General features: G+C 40.3%; 1 protein-coding gene across 1 annotated transcript in view; it reads left to right on the forward strand.

Annotated features, from left to right (window-relative positions):
• The window catches only part of LOC102236424 (AT-rich interactive domain-containing protein 1A-like), a 73,112-nt gene that overhangs the window by 17,878 nt on the left and 37,433 nt on the right, over nucleotides 1–17,801 (forward strand). Inside the window, exons 2-3 of the mRNA XM_014471466.2 lie at nucleotides 11,151–11,372; nucleotides 16,345–16,965. Of these exons, the coding sequence (XP_014326952.1) occupies nucleotides 11,151–11,372; nucleotides 16,345–16,965 (843 nt within the window). The remainder of the gene's footprint in view (nucleotides 1–11,150; nucleotides 11,373–16,344; nucleotides 16,966–17,801) is intronic.

Below are 17,801 nucleotides of genomic sequence, written 5' to 3' on the forward strand. Positions count from 1 at the left end.
CCTCACCCTCCTTCCTGTCTGCCTACTGTCAAAAAAATATGAGCCACTAGCTCCGCAAAAACTCTTTGGAGAAAAAATAAATAAATAAATGCCTTCTTTGTGTGAACCTACTTGCTGTGATAGTCAGTCACTTTGCTGCGTTTGCGCCTTGAATTTTGTCATATTGTAGGGCCATTTGAAACTCGTTTCATCTTCCAAATTCCACTTTTTCCGTTTTTGTTTTTAATTCCAATTTTTTTCTATTTTTCCCATATTTATTAGCCCATATTTATCAACCCAAAAGTATGTAATTGTGGCGAGAATTAAAAACGTCGAACAAATCCGTAGAAGTCAACATTTACTGAGAATCCGTTTGACAAATATAGCAAACTGCTGTGGTTCAACAGAGCAGTTGTTCTACAAGGTATTAGTGTGTTTCTGCTCTGCTTGACCAAAAATGAGCAGTTTGATATTAAATTATTTTCTTAACAAAATATCTGATTCTAGACACATAGCAATAAGCACTTTCAACTCTTGCTTCTACTGATTTATTATAAAGTCCAAGAGTTAGCAGACGTGACTAGCTGCAGCTAGCTAGCTTCTTCTCTGTGTCTGTGTGTTGTATCTTTCTACCTCCAGTCAGTGGACAAAAACTGTTCTTCTGTTTCATAAAACTTGCTGACACTGAAATTTACGCCAAGGTTTGAGTTATTTGTTGTTGTTTCAGAGCCTTTTTTTCACCATGGCTAAGCTGTTAGCAGAGCAGATGTCAAGCCCCGCGTAACCAGGTATCTAGGGGAGCTGCAGTGGCCAAAACACTACAGAAACTACCCTTCAGCCTTACCTTACCTATCAGATATCATCTAATGTTGTAAAATTCCACATTTTAGTGTGGATTTCATTTTGTTTATTAAATTCCATGAGCCCATTTGTGTTTTCCATAATGTGGAAATCATAGTGCCCTAGATGTGGATAATGAAGAAATTTCTATAAACCTGCACCTTCTCACGCCAGGTTCAATGTGTCAACTGTCTTTACTATTGTTGTTACTGGTGTATTAAAAAAAATCCTATTTAAAACTAAGAAACAAATGAAACTTAGCCTGGTGGGAGGGCAACTCAAGCCTGGTGGGCTGCCAGGCTCATAGCACACTTGGGGAAACCCTGAATTCCAGTTTGTTTGTATTTTAGTTTTTGGTGTTCTCATCCCAGTGTCAGATCCCATCCGTCTTTCTCCACTGAGCATCTCTAGAAGTTGTTGTGAACAGCTGGGTGAACATCTGGGTGAGTGAGGTGCCTCTGCTCCGCGTGGATGACGTCGGCGGCACCACCTCCTCTACGCTGTGCTGCCGTAATCTTCACTTTTACTCCGAGTCATGGAGTGGTCAGAAGGGAGGTGGAGTTGTTTTTTTTAATTGGTTCAGATTAATCTCTTAATTAAGAACACAACCTTTAATTTGTCTTGCTTATTGCAGGCAGTCGTTTCAGGCTCACCGTTTGGACATAACAGTAAGATAAATGTAATTATTTTTCTTGCGATATTGTTGCCTTTACACCTTAAACGTACACATCCACTGCAGCTTTTCTTCCTGTTAAAGCTTATTGAACAGTCGCCACCACGAGAGTTTGGAGTACATTTCTGTGAAAGTACAACTGATTGTATCAGCTGAACAGAATCTTGATTCATATCAGCCTTCCAACCGCACTGCAGCGCGGCGAGCTGAGCCATGATGAATGGAACGGATGAAACTGCTGCTGCTAACCCGTCTCCGCTCCACAGCCAGCAAACACGATTTGGACTCGGTTCTTTTAGTTGATTTTCTTTAAAAGAAGAAAATCAAGAAAACCCTGGTTTTCTTCTGCTGGGAGAAAACCGGGGAGGGGTTTGAGGAGACGGAACACAGGAGAGTGGAAGTGAAGAGATTCAAAGAGAAATCGAAGAGATGGTTTAGCTTCAACTCACCTGAGTTGTGGGTTAGAAGCTCTGTGGCATATTAAAATAAAAGGATGCAGGTCGTATATTGTATTTAGCTTAGTTAAATGAATGTTTATACTAAGTTGGAGCTACAAATATTATTTTGGTGTTATAAAGAATTTTTAAAAGGTAGATTTTCTCTTATGTTAAAAACAAGGCTATTAGTTCTGCACATAATGTTTGAGTTCTTCATAAAATGAGGGGGAAGCAGTTTTTAACACCTTAAACCACAGCAATCTGCTTCATTTGTGACGCAGAGCAACAGGAAATGTGGACCTCTAGCTATTGATTTGTTAAAAAATATTCAGTCACGCTATAATTGCATACTTCTTGGATTAATAAATGAGGTTAAAATGGAATTCGGAACAAAGAAAACAATTTCAAAAGGTGGAATTTGGGGGGGAGGTTACAGACAGCGGGATATCCCATGTCACAGTGACGCGGTGCGTATGACTCCACCGGCGGTCTTGGACGGCTCGCGCTGTGGCCGGTGTGTCGTGTTGCGTGTTTGTGGGGCTCCCAGGCAGAACAATGGCGTGTGTGCGCGCACGCGCCAAGCCGAGGCCATGTGGCGGATTAAATTGGCAGCAGTTGTTTATCGTCTCTCCCCTCGTGGCCCATCTGCTGCACTCGGCCCTGCCGACTAGAGCGCCGCCTTCCCGCTCCACCCTCCTCACCCTCACCTTCCGTCCTCGTGTGCGTCTGACGCTCGCGCGCCTCTGAATCGTTGCGATATCCACCGTTGGCCCGGGCCGTGACACAATATTCTCAGTTCAGCATCCTCTGCCAGCGGGCTTCCCTTTATGCAGATTAGCCATGTGCTAATTTTGGTCATTTATTTATTGTTTAACTGCGGAGGAGGAGAGGAGAGATTTCTCTTGAAGTGACTGATGACTGGGCAGAAACACTGTTTGGTGCACAGAAAGACTCAGGATTAGATGTTGAATGCTTTTTTTCTTTTCATTTTAAAACAGAGGAGTCCCAAACAGTTTTCATGTCAAACGTTTTTAATGTTTTGCCACAATCACCAGCAGCATCCTTTTTATTTGGACTTATCTGATCAAATCAAGATGGAGTGATGCATAATTGTCATTGTAAAAGTTGAAAGGATTATTTTTAGTTGAGCGTTGTGTATTTGTTTGCAGTTCACCTTTTCCTGGACTTAAAGCAGCAAGTTTCTGAGGTCTCAAGCAACTTCGGACTTAGAGATTCTGAATTATAGGTCTGGACTTTGACTGGGCCATTCTAATAAACAAGTATGCTTTGATCTAAATCCGTTTGTTGGAACTCCACCTGTATGCTAAAGGTGATTACATTCTCCACAAGAACAGAGAAATGTTTTCATTTATTAAGGCTGCAAGATCTAGAACGAGGTTGTTTCTGTCCCGGACATTTCAGACTTCATCTGCTGCTCTGTAAAAGTAAGCCAGTAGTTTGTCAAGTAGCGTGTCCAGCTTCCCAAACTGTATTTTTGTTTGTCAAATATGTTAGATTTGCTTTACGGAGAAAAGAAAATCAGTGAATAGGTGAATTTACCCTGAATAATTCAGAGTTGCAGTCCACAGAAAAATCTGTGAATTTTCAACCTCAATTCGGTGGGGGTCTACTGCATCCCCAGAGCATGATGCTGCCACTACCAAGTTTCATGGTGTGTTCAAAGTGTTATAGTTCAGCTTTTTGAATATAAAACAGTTTCAATTAGTCATAGCAAACTAGAGTTTGATGAGATTTTTTTTTTTAGTTCTTTTTTGCCTTTCTTGTGTGTTTTTTATGAATGCTTCCTCACTGGATCGGCATCATTTCCTCTAAAAAGTAATTTTTGAATTTTATTTTGTACTAAGTTTGAAATGAGAAACTTCTTGTTTAATTATTGTTTGGATGAGACGCAAAATAGTGAAGGTGTAATTTGACTATAAAATGAAAAACTCTACAACACCGCAGGCTTTTCAAAAGTAGCAGCAGAACCGACAGGCGGATCGTTTGTCGCGTCAAAGTTTCTCACAGCTTGGAGTTTTTTTTTTTCTGAGTCTGATTGTCGTATTAATGAAGGGAGATGAGTGATGCTGCTCACCTCCAGCCTCCAACGTTTCTCTTTGATCTCTGGCTTCCTGTTCAATACCGGCTTACATGTTCAACATATTAATATCGGGCTGCAGCTAACGATTAATTTAGTAATCAAGTATTCTGTCGATTATTCTGCCGATTTAATCGGATAAAAACAGTTGGCACATTCTGCCGATTTCCCATTTAACCACTTAAGCTTATTTGTACAGTATTAGAAATGCACTTAAAGCTTTTTGCCTTTGTTGTGTGTTTATCTGAATGATCAATAATCAAAACTAATTTAACAAAATTTTCACATAAGAACCTAAACATTTTATTGCATAAATTTAATATTTCTGTAGCGTACGCCTTATCTGTTAACTATTTTTTTGATTAACCAATTAACAGCAAGGGGTCTTAATAGTTTATTTTTTTTTTTAACCAGGTGAAGCTCAAACTGCCACTTGTCCAAATTTACATCTTAAATGCAAGATGTATATATTTTTCTACAGTTTTGGCTTAGTTACAGGAGATAACGTCTCTCCTTCTGCCTTGTTTCAGAAAATAGCATGTTTTCATTTAGAGTCTGTATTCTCCATTTAATTATTGTTTGGTTACTGATGGTGTCAGTAACCATCAGTAACTGTCAACAGTCAGTAACACAACTTCCTGTCCATCCAGGAAGTTGTGATCACTTTATTGAGCTCCAGACATGAACAACCATGTTACAAATATAAATATGGTGTTTCAACACAGATCAACATTTTCTGATTAACGTTTAAATTAGTCTTGATGGCGGTGGCGGTGATAGTGGTAGGAGTTCGTCCCTTACCTTTTTTTTTTTTTAAGTATATTTAAAGTATATAAAAATAACCACGTCTGAACAAAATTGTCTTTCATCAGTCTCAACTGTATAGTTAGATCTTCCATAATGTAATCACGATTATTAGTCCAAATTCAGATATTTTGCACAGATTTAAAATGGCAACGTTTCCACACATTTGACCAATCGCCTTCCTGTTTTCTGTATCTCCTACTTTTTCTGACCAGTCACTGCAACATGGCTGAATTTTGACCAATCCCATCAGCCTCCCTCTAATTTAACTTCCTGTTTCACAATGTCTCTCGAAAGCCGAACCTTCATTGATTACTGAGAGGAATTAATGTGTGACTCTAATCGGAAACATTTAGCCTTTTCTGTGTGATTTGCTCCTACAGTGTAAACAGTTCATGTTGACTTGAACGACCAACACGAAGGTCCTTTTTTGTGTTTTGACCTCTCCTCAGGACATGATTTTACTTGCATTACGGGTGATACTTCAAGAACTTGAAAATGTTATTTACACATCAAATATTAACTATGTTAAAATCCTGACTTTTTTGGGGGGGGGGGAGGTTATGTTCAGCAAATTAGATTTCTTTTTTTGTAAGACCATCTTATGGCAAAAATAAAGCTGAAAAAAAGATTTGTCAAAATGTGGTCAGTAATATTAGTCCACAATAATCACAAAAACAAAAAAACACAAACAAAACAAAACATGTCAACATCCTGACTTAACAGCGACGCTTCAGTTCTTGTTTCTCCTCTGCTAATTCAGTGACCCAACCAAAGAGGAGCAGAGCCTTGGAAAGCAGCCAATCACCTCTATTCAAGATGTGATGGGATTCAACCCATTTAAATAGCCAAACGGTCGAACTGTTCGGCTCCTTCTCATCAACGATGTCACTCGCTGTGTTTCCATCTTTTCTTCCTGGGGGCGTTTATTCTCCCATGCCAGTCGGGTCCTACCTGTTGCCAGAGCTGCCCAACACAAGATGCATTTTCCTGGCATGTCTTTTGATTTCTTTTTTTTTTTTTTAATCTAACCCACTAGTAGAAATTCTTCAGATTCCCAGAGAGAATTGCATTAAAGTTGGACCAAAAAACAAAGTGGTGTGTGTTTCAAGGACGCAAAGCTTCACTATCCCAGACCAGTGAGTCCTATGCCTGTGCAGCGGAACTGACTTGGTGCTCACAGAATTGGACATTTTTTCTTTCTTGAGTGAAGACAATGTCTATTTTATTTATTTAATTGATGTCATTGAAAGCTGCTGATGTTTGCAGAGAGGATATAAAGAACTGAAATTTATTTTCTTTCTGAGCATAGACGTCTATTTTATTGGGGGGTTTTTTCCCCTTAAATTTTCACTGTGCAATATTTTTTTGTCTCTTTATGCTTTTTTTTCTCTGTTTATACCTTTACAAAAAGCAATATTTAAAATGAGCTAAGCAAAGGAGAGATTTTGAGAATTCATATTTCAATTCCTTTTTTTTGTTGTTTCACATCAACAAAAGTTTATGTTCATTTTTGTTCTGTTCTGTAATGCTTGACGATTTCAGCTGAAAATATACCTTCTATTTATCAAAAGCAGACGCATAATGTTTGGTGTCATGTTCGACTTTTAAAAATAAAGCTCTTAAAATCAAAACAAAAAAAATTCCCTTTGACATCTCACTTACAATAAGAAATTTTACTGGATGATAAGTTGTCCCAGAAATTATCATGATAAACGATAAAATTGTTGACTTGGAGACCATTTTCACCTCGTATAGTGATAGTAGTACAACAATGCAATAACACATTCTCACAAGCTTTAAATTCCAACAAATCGGAACATTTGAAATATCCAGTATAACAAATGAAATACATTTTAAAGTCTGTAAACAAAATTAAAGTTCAAAATAGGACTAGATGAGACCAGAGTGCCTGACTGAAGACTTAGTCATCCATTTCTTGGTCGAAAGAGAAAAGAAAAAACCTATAAATCATGCAAATGGAAATTATTGAGCTTGTTTTAATTTATCATACGATTAATTGACTTGCTTATTGCAACATACCTGTATATATATTTGCATATATATGTATCCACATACATGTAAATGCACATTGAGTTGTAACATTAGCTCTTAGGTATGCATTGTGTTCAGCAGAGAGAGGACCGGGGACAGAAACTCTTAAGGTCGCCTAGTTTTATACATTAGCCCTCTGTAGCGCCACCCTGAGGCTAAAAGCTTCAGTGTGATTTCTCACCTGACAGTCCAGTACTGTAGACTCGGTTGGATTGGAGACCAAAGTTGAGAGATTTGTTACATTTTCAAAAATGGGAGTGGCATCAGATTTTAGTGGTTGTATTTCTCGTTTTGTCTTTGATGAAACACGGCGAGCGCTCCATCTCTCCCGTTTGTTTCGGTTGTGTTTACCCAGAATTCCCTGCACTATAGTCATCTTCTTATTTTTAGAGCGGCCTCCGTTTCACATGTGCGTTCAAATGGCAAAATTCACTTCACCATATTCTGATTCATTTTCATAAAAATTGGAAAACGGAGTCTCTGTTTCGAGGCTGCACAATATATGTGGTTGACTTGCAGAAAGTAGGTCATTGGTTCAAATTTTAGTGTTGGGTTTTTCCGTGTGGTGCCATAGATTCTCCCCAGGTACTCCGGCTTCCTTCCGCAGCTCAGAAACCTGACTGTTAGGTTTAGGGATTAGATTTTTTGTCAATATCTGATATGCTGATATACTAAAACTCATTTGGCCAATAACCTATACAATACCAATATTTTTTTCCTACACCTACTTACTGAATCTATATGGCTTTCTCTACTGTGGAATCAAAATACTGCAGTATCTTTGTCAATTTAGCCTGCTACCAAATGCAAATGCTAAAAAGGAGGCTGAAAATGATGCAACACTTTCAACTTGTATTATGTTTAACATCAAAATTATTCATGACATCTGCTCTGTCTAAGACAATGACAACACTCAAACAGTGCACATTTGACGTTGTGCTGTGCTGCAAGCATCTTTGTCAGTGGTTTGTCATATAAAAAAACTATTATATCGGTGAATTATTTTTGACAGAATTGGTGATGTCCGATATTATATTTTACAGCTACCTTGTGTTTGTGTCACGTATAGTTAGGTGTGTAGTTTTTGTAAATAGCAAAATGTGTTGCAGTTATGATGCTTCCCGCTGTAACACCGTAGAAGGTTCCGCTGCACAAGACTTAAACTCATATTTTGTGTTTGGGAATAACGTTTGCGATTCCTTCCTGTTTAAATGCAAACTTCCAAACCCTGACCATAGATGTGTGTCTGACTCTTTCCCTGCTGAGCCTCAACACTGCAACAGGTACATAAAGCTGCTGTAAAAATATTCTCAGTGCCAGAAGAACATCGACCCAAGTTGTATTTAGGGAGAGGGTTTGTAAATTATACGGCCGTTGTGATCTCCAAGAGGTTTTGTCTGAATGAGAAACAGATTTTTTTTCTGTTTCCTCTCCCCAATTTTTTTGTCATTGTGCTTTATAAGTAGTTCGCGTACTGCCTGTTTTTTCACATGGCATCAGAGGATGCTACATGGCTGATCTGTGCCTCTGTGCCACATTTTACCAATGACACCGGAGCCTCTGTCCAAGCAGCTCATTACGAAAGACTGATTGTGTGTTTCTGTTCAGTTAAGAAGAAAAAAAAAGTTGCTTTAGAGTGTGAGGCGATCGTTGCCTCAGTTTTACACGTGCACCTGCCTGAGATACACTCTGCTCTCCAGTGCTCAGCTGAGCTGCTGTATTGTTTGGCATGGTGTCAGATGGGGTGTGTGTGTGGTGGGGGGTTATGGTGTCCTTCCTTCCAGACTGGGGTTAAAAGTGCAACAGAGGTCACAGGAGACTTCCTAGCAGGACCTGCTACCTCTTCCTCCCTCCTTTACCCCCCACAGAGTGGTCCGTAATGACCCCAGGGACCATAGTAACACATATACACACACCCCAAGCCTTCTCTTCCTGAACACACACTCACACACACATTCTCCTGAACCTGGAGGAGCTCAGGAGAGTGTGGCCTGGGGCAGGCTAGAGGGAAAATGTGGAGTGGAATATGTTATCTTGGATAATGTTGGTTGACCGCACTTACAGCTTGTTGATTTATGCCAACACCTAGAGTGTTTCCCGACACAAGGTTCTCCTGCTGCGATCCCCTCTACCCCTCCCATTCCCCCCTCTCGTCGCTGCTCTGTCATTCATAAGATGCCAAGGCCTGCTGCTTTCTGAAAGCCCAGGAAGAGCAGGGCCTGGCCCGGGTTCAAACAGCAGCGCAGCTGGGACCTGTTACATGTTCGGCAGGCTGCCCTCTCTTCTCCCACCCCCACACCCCCCCCAGCTATAAATAGCAACGGCGGTTGTCTCTCTCAACCGAGGCAAAGAGGTATTTTTGGGGGGAGAAAGAGGAGAAGGAGGAGGGGGAAAAAAACACTCACAGATTAATAACCGTGGGAAGCAATGAAAGCTTTGTGTCTGCTACCCGAGGTCAGCGGGCCGAGAGGTGTCGCTACTTCAAAGCCTCCCTTTGTGGCTCGTAGCTTCAGATGGTTCTGTGGTGGGTTTGATGGGAACATGTAGGGGCTGCCAGGGATGTGATGAGCTGACATTAGATTTCAAATTCCTGGTTCATTTTCACAAGAACTTCAAGGGTCTTTAGTACTTTTGCAACTGCTGGAGGAGGGGTGTGTGTTTTTTTTTTTTTTTTTGAGGCATTTCTTTAAAGTCCCTCAAACGTACACACGCTTTATGGTCCTTTGCTCCAGCTGTTTACAGATGAGAGGTTGCATCATCCAGCTCAGTCACGCTGGCTTGCGAAACTTCACGGCGCTCCAACCCGACACGGGTCCAGCTGAGAGTCGGCGGGCCCCACTCCAGACGCCGCAGACCACTTCCACTTCCCTAACAATATTTTCACAGAAACTCTCCCTAACGTGTCTGCTGTAACAGTATCCACCCACTGGCACAATGATCTCCTGGGCAGGAAAAATGCTCCTGGCGGATGTAGTGGGCCCGTTCATTCATTCTTAGCCAGTTTTTTCCCCCCCTTTCTACTGGGAAAGCAAATCCACTTGTGTTTTGTTTTTCTTTCTTTTTTTTCATTTTTCTTCCCCTTCGGCATTTTGTTCTATTTTTGTTTGATTATACTGTGACGGGTTTATGAGATGATCCTCACAAGACACTTGGTTGTCATGCCATTGCCTGTATTTGTCAATGAGGAGTTTTAAGAATGCGAAATGGAAATGGTTCCAGAAGTAGGCTTTAAAACCTTGTTTTCAGGGTCTGTTGTATTGATATGATTGTAAAATCTGATGGTGACTGTCCAATAGTGACAGTAGATGCTGTAAAATCCGATAGTGACATGAGACACTGTAAATTCTGACACTGATGGTAGGTTCTGTAAAAACTGATATTGACTTTACAGTATACTTTAGAGTCTTTACAGAGTGTACTGTAAAGAATTAAAGTGTTGGTAGATACCGCAAAGTCTGATAGTGACAGTAGACACAGTAAAATTTTAAAGACAGCAGACGCTGTAAAGACCGACAGTGACAGCCAGGGCTGTATAATTATATCGGTTCTACAATATTTATAGATTTTTTTCCATCCTCAGAAGGTATATCGATTTTTCATCCGCGAATATCGATACGTTAAACCATAGGGGTTCATAAGCTTACACCATCTTTTTAACATATCTGGTTTGTGCCGGCGTAGCAGCAAGACTCCGCCTCCCCCAGTCTCACTTTCAACTTGTGTTTAAAGTGCACATTATAAACTACACACCAGTTTTTAAATTGTATTAATATGCCAAGTAAAACCATAGTTATGCTAATTTAAGTAAACGATGTTTTTCCGAATGTCAGAGAAATGTCACAAACCGTCTTTTCCGGTTATGTGAAAGGGAATGAGCTTATAAATGTAAAAAACGAAACGCAACATTAGATTCCTCTGTCCAATCAGAGTCAAGTATTGTGTAGTTGGTGCTTTTAATCAGTTTTCAGTTAATTAAATCCAAGTCTATGGAACACAAAATGTCACTAAAATCACTCTGTCTTTCTAAAAGTTTTCAGGAAATTGTAAAAATGCATTCAATCGTATTGTTTGCCAAATATCGTGATACATGTCATATTGTGATCAGAATATCGTATATTGTATCGTGAGATTATTGTATCGCCACACCCCTAGTGAGAGTGGACGCTGTAAAGTCTGATGGTGACTGTAAACACCATCCACCCCAACAAGTTTTTTCTTTACTCTCTAACATCATAGTGACATGTTTTCTTCATGTGTCCTCCAGCCTCCCAGCCCGATGGACCAGGTAGGGAAGATGCGGGGCCAGCCGTACGGAGGGCCTAACCCCTACTCCCAGCATCAGCAGGGCCCTTCCTCTGCTCCGGGACCCCAACAGGGAGGCTCCTACCCAGCCCAGAGCTACGGAGCTCCGGGTCCCCAGAGGTACCCAATGGGGATGCAGAGCCGCACACCGGGCACCATGGGTGGTATGCAGTATGGGCAGCAGGTCAGTATTGCACCAAAACCATCTTTTTGAAACAGCGCAAATATCTGTTATATTTCTATGTACAATACATGCACATTTTAAACTCAACAAATGTCATCTCAAAGCGTTTTACAAGACAAACTGCTCCATATATGCTGTATATCCAATTATATAGAACCCAATTTGGTCTGAATTCAATATAAATTAATTTAATTTGTTCTGGTGCAGCCCAAACTAATGCTTGGGTTTGTAGCAAGAATTCCTACGAACTGTGTGGGCTGTTTGTTTGGAACTTAACGAGGAAGATTAAATGGTGCTCATAATGTGGCCGGACTGCTTTTGGAACCAGTGATTAGGCAAGGTGATGTTGAAAAAGTTGCTGTGAACTTTTATCTCCAAAAAAAGAAAGTATTAGGGGTCATTTAATGGACGTAGTTTGCAGAATTTGATATTTGATTCCCAGAATACAGTTTGAGAGTTTAATCCTCTCCTGCTGACAGTGGTTGCTATTTTATGAAAACCACTTGCATAAAAATTGATTTGTGGATTTGCACATTTTTTGTGGAACATAACTCCAAATAACTAGTAGAAAGTTGGAGGATTCATGGATAATTTCATAGAGTATATTTAATAAATTCTAAAGAAAATTCAGCTCAGAAAGCTGGAATACTTATGAGCAATGGACCTTACCAAGCTCCGCCCACAACCGACCCACGTGACCGCAAGTCTCACAAACAAAACCTCGCAGCGCGTTGTTTCTATATAAACATGACTGATTAGTGCATCATTTCTACTGAATTTTCACAATATATCAGCTACTAAATGGACAGAGGAACTAACAAGTTCATGTCATCATCTGGGAGGAGGTTACTGGTTTCTCAGTCACAAGCTGGTTGCAAACCTGAGGCCAGCAGGTGTCAGTCAGTTATGGTAGATCTGAACTTTGACCTCAATATGAGAAGCTACAGACTGATGGGAGGAACCAAAGAGCTCTGTAAAGGTAAAGGCAAATCTTCTGAAGTTGGGATATAATTAATTTAATTTCACATAATTACCGCGGTAGAAGCCATTTGTTTGTTAAAATGTTATGAAATATGTTTGTTCTATTTGATGTTTGTTGTGAATGACGTAAACTCACAAACAACGAGGTAATTAGTCCAACGTTTAGAAACTACAGCGGCTGTAATGAGCCACAGCAAAGGTAAAATAACCTGAACAGGTGATCAACTCAGAACCACTCCTACCTTTTTACTCTCTCGCTCTTTGTAGTTTAAGCACACCTGTTACCGTGGCAACCACCTGCGCCCCGCAAGACAAGCAAAGATCACGTTAAAAACATAACGTTCAGTCCGTTACGATATCAAGTTTCCAGGCTTGATATTTGTTTCTCGATTATTAATCAGCGCTTCCCTGAACACAGCGATGGTTGATTGACTAGCTGTACTTGGTGCTAACGTGGCTAACACGAGTAACAGTTTAGTCCAAAGCCTTTTCTGCTAAAATAAAACCTTTAGTGTATATCAGATACAGACACATTGCATATTGATCTGTTTAGCTAACGTCAGACTGTGTAGCAGACAGGCTTCAAGGTGTACAAGTTGTATCAGTTCTGCCATTATGCTGTACTTAGCTAACGGGAAGCTAAGTGTGTTTGTGAGATGGCCACGCACATGACCACGTAGAATGGGCATCAGCCAATGAAAAGCGGCCCCTCTGGTAAGGTCCATGCTAATTGAGAATGTTTTTTTAAAGCAGCCAATCCAGGAACCCCATTTATTTCCCTTGGCTATGATTGGCTGAAGCCCCAAAAGTGGAGTTAAGAAAAACTGTAGATATTAGCTTATGTGTTACTAGCTAATGCAGTCTCCACTGTGAACATTAACACATATTAAAGTATATTTGGTGTTTGAACTATTAAAATAAGTAGCTCCAAGTGTTTTTAAGAGTGATGCTGTCTTTTCGTGGGAGACTCTGGTCCATAAGCCCCACAAATCCTGGGAGTCAACTCTGCACACATTTGTTTGGGGGAATACCAAATATAATAATCTAACTTGTAATATACTAAAGTCAATATAAACATACACAACATGTTGTCCACCTTCTAAAACATTTTTATGCCGCAATAAACAACAAGCCTCATCAAAGATATTACCAGCATAAACGTCTTGATTGTCAATAATAAGGCAGTGTTTATTGCAATGCCGGCAAATTTCTATTTTTTTTTTTTTTTTTTGAAATATTGATATTGGGATGATAATAAATTTGAGATAGATTTTTCCGCTCTAGCATTTTTTATAACCTGTATACGATGAATGTAAAGACCAACCTGAAAGTGACCAGAAAACACCTGAAAATTCAGGATGAAATTACGTTTTTTGTTGCTGTTTTTTTTACAGTCATCTCTATTTCACGCATGAAAAACAAAAAACAAAACTGGAGAACATTCCCGCTGTGCTGCCAGGCACAGTGGGGCAGCACCTTCATCCAATTGAACACTGTAAACATCCAGTTTGCACTTGCTACTTCCACATAGCCAGGAAACAGACCCTTGTTGAACTCTTCCCAGCCAGACAGCCGTCTCAACAGAGAAACGCACGCAGGGAATCCCGCCGGGCGAAGGCTTTTCTTCTACGTCCGCCGCCGGTGGTCTCGTGCCCATTGTGCGCCGTGATTATCTCATACTGGCCTGGCTGGTGTCTGACCATGAACTCGATAAGTGCCCTGCAGAGAAGAAAACAGCCTCCCTGCCTTCGTCGGTGTGATACAATACAGCCACTTGATGTTGTTTTAACGCGCCGCAAATTCTTTATTACCATCTTCTATTTTCTTTGAATCCTTGAGTAGTTTAGTTCCACCATCCCTCATCCATCTCACAAAGCAGACAAGCCTCTTTTTCTCTCTCTCTCTCCTTTTTCTTATATGCAAGTGTTTCCTCACAAGGTCAGAGTTTTCTCCTTGCCTGCTTTTTGAGCGTAATGAAATGAAAATGCAGAATATAAAAAGGTTCATTTTATAGTTGGAAGAGATGAAGTCCACATTCGGTTTTTATTTTCCTGGGACTAATTTAAAACACCACACTTGAAATATTTTGACAATTCTCACCTCTGTGAGTTGCTTCCTCCACACTCTGCCATATAAACAGCTTCTGACTATCAAAGTCTGAAGAAGCATTGTTATAATGATGCAATGCTATAATGTGGAGCACCTTACTCTGTACAACTAGGTTGCTTTGCTACAACCTGTCATCTGGCTACAAACGCATGCTTTTCATGTACGGTGGCCCAGAAGGGGTCATGCCATTTTTTCCATGTCACAACAATGGAAAAAAGTCACAATGCAAGTTAAATCAGCTAAAGCAGAATTTATGCTAAAACTGAAGTTAAGCTAAAATCATAATTTTTTAATAAATCAGAATTTATGCTAAAACAGAACTTGTGCTAAAACCAAAGGTATGCTAAAGGTATGCTAAGGTTTGCTAACAAAAAAAATGCATGCTGAATCTGAAGTTCATGCGTCTTTTTCCCACATTGGAAGTAATGCTAAAGCTGAAGTTATGCTAGCAAGTTAATCATAACTTGTTCTTGTAGTATAAATTCCTCTTTAGGAAAAACTTTGATTTAGCATCAATGTTGGTTTAACTTCTGTTCTAACTTTTGTTTTGTACAACAAAAAAAGTTGTACAAAACAAATTAAAGTTACGTTAAAATTATGGACATAATTAGCTGTAAATGGGCTGAAGAACTGAAAAGAATTTCTGCCATTTTAGCAGAAATTGCTTTTTAGCAAAAAATCTGTTTTAATATAACTTCGGTTTTATCGCACATTGTATAGAACAGCCTTCAAAATCTCCCAAGTTTTAACATTTAGAGATGCACTGATTTCAAAAGCTTTGACCTCCTGAAATGAATTTTAGCCAGTTAACTACAAGATACACGAAAGATAACCTTAAAAATGAGAATGCAAAAACACAAAATCTCACCAAGTAATTTTGGTCTAGTTTGTAGCGCAAATATTGTAGTACACTTGAAATAATGCAAAATTACTTAGAAGTAACTTTTCAGCAAAACATGGTAGCTTGTTTTAAGTCAATAATTCCTTAATATTGATGAACAGTTTCTAGTTTCACTGGCATATTAATTCACTTATAATATTTTGTTACAGGCGAAATAATCTGCCTACATAATTTAAAATGACCTTGATAATTTCCATTGTGATGATTCATATTTTTTGAAGGTCAATTTTGTTTTCGAAAATATCACAACCCACTTCATTTATGGTTTTGGTTGTAAATGGAGCTTTGTTTTTTTTATTTTATTTATTTATTTATTTATTTTTGTTGTGTTTAATTATGGATATTATTAAAACATCTTCCAGTTTCAGTGTTAAGTGTTTTTACAAAATAAAAATTCATTGGTCTATGAGAGAGCGAATTTGCCAATATCAGTTTATTAGTGGAAAATGGTCTCAAAACAACAATATTAGGGCGTGCCATGGTGGCGTAGTGGTTAGCGCGACCCACATTTGGAGGCCTTCAGTCCTCAACGCGGCCGTCGCGGGTTCGACTACCGGACCCGGCGACATTTGCCGCATGTCTTCCCACCTCTCCTTCCCCCTTTCCTGTTAGCCTACTTCCAAAAAAATAAGGGACACTAGAGCCCACAAAAAGACCCCCTGGTGGGGTACAGAACCCCCTCCCAAAAAACAACAAAAAACCCCACAATATTAACGTTTATCCAATAGTTATTGGGACAATTTATAGTCATCAAACATTTGTCACTGCGACAGGCCTATCAACGATAAATCTGAATTCTTATCATACTGAGAAATTGCGATAAATGCTATCCGATATGATAAATGCCCACCCGTAACATAGATTATGAGTACACTCCTAAACGCCTTATTTTAAATCTTGTATTGAAATGGTTTGAATAGTTAGAAGTTTGCATTTAAACACTTATTGAGCCTAACTGGACCTGAACTGTTTCCTGTCTAGATGTCTGCGTATGGACAGCAGGGTCCAGGAGGCTACGGCCAGCAGAACCAGGGCTACTACAGCCAGCATGGCCCACCGCCCCACCCCGGCCAGCAGCAGCCTCCATACTCTGGCCAGACCCAGGGCAGCTCTGCTGCTCCCTACTCTCAGCAGGGTCACCCTTCGCAACCACCGGGCCAGCACGCCCAGTCTGGGCCCCCATACCAACAATCCCCAGGGCCCCATGGACCTGCTGCAGGGCAGCCTTCCTACAGCCAGCCCCCACAGTCCCATTCAGGACAGCCGCCATACGTCTCTCCTCAGCAGCAGCAGCAAACTCAACAGCAGCAGCAACAAGGTCCCGGTCCCCAGAGTCAGCAGGGGCCTCAGGGCCAACCTGGTTACCAACAAGCCACCGGACCAGGGCAGACACCCCAGCAGCAAACCCCGCCACAGCAGCAAGGACCACCGCAGCAACTAGGAGGTCCTCCCCCCCAAGCCCAGCAGCCCCCAGGTCACGGCCAGCAGAGCCAACAGTCACCTTACTCCCAGACACCCCCACTGCAGCAACCACCTCAGCAACAGCAGCAACAACCACAGCAGCAACAGTCTCCATATCAGAGGTTCCCGCCTCCTCCACAGGTACGACCTTCACCTTGAGGACATGAGAGTATAGCTTTGCTCTTTTAATGTTTAAGGGGGCAGAATTATATCACATTTTGTGTTTTACATCATGTTATAATGTTATTCCCTCATCAAATACAAACCTGGAGTGTTGCTTTGATTCTTTTATACATGTTTGAGAAATCTTTTAATCTCCTATAAAGGTTAAAAGTATGGCTGTATAATTATATCAGTTCTACAATATTTATAGATTTTTTCCATCCTCAGAAGGTATATCGATTTTTCATCCGCGAGTATCGATGCGTTAAACCATAGGGGTTCATAAGCTTACACAGTCTTTTTAACATATCTGGTTTGTGCCGGCGTAGCAGCAAGACTCCGCCTCCCCCAGTCTCACTTTCAACTTGTGCTTAAAGTCCACATTATAAACTACTCACCAGTTTTTAAATTGTATTAATATGCCAAGTAAAACCAGAGTTATGCTAATTTAAGTAAACGATGTTTTTCCGAATGTCAGAGAAATGTCAAAAATCGTCTTTTCCAGTTATGTGAAAGGGAATGAGCTTATAAATGTAAAAAACGAAACGCAACATTAGATTCCTCTGTTTTTGGAAATCTCAAATCTTCAATAAATAACCATAGTCTGTATTTTGTTGCTAAGAAACAAAGTAAAGTTGCGCAAGTAAACGTGAAAGAGAAGCTGAACGGAGTAGCGGCGCAAACGGAGTAGCGGCAAAAGCAGTGAGATCGCGAAATTGATGCAAAGTTTGGATATCAGAGCGATTGTGGCATCCACTTCCTAATTTGCTTTTAGCTTAGTGGTTCCTGTTCTGTATATAAAGGATTACCTAAAG

Source organism: Xiphophorus maculatus, chromosome 13 (genome assembly GCF_002775205.1).
Source record: "Xiphophorus maculatus strain JP 163 A chromosome 13, X_maculatus-5.0-male, whole genome shotgun sequence".
In the NCBI taxonomy this organism is placed as follows: domain Eukaryota; kingdom Metazoa; phylum Chordata; class Actinopteri; order Cyprinodontiformes; family Poeciliidae; genus Xiphophorus; species Xiphophorus maculatus.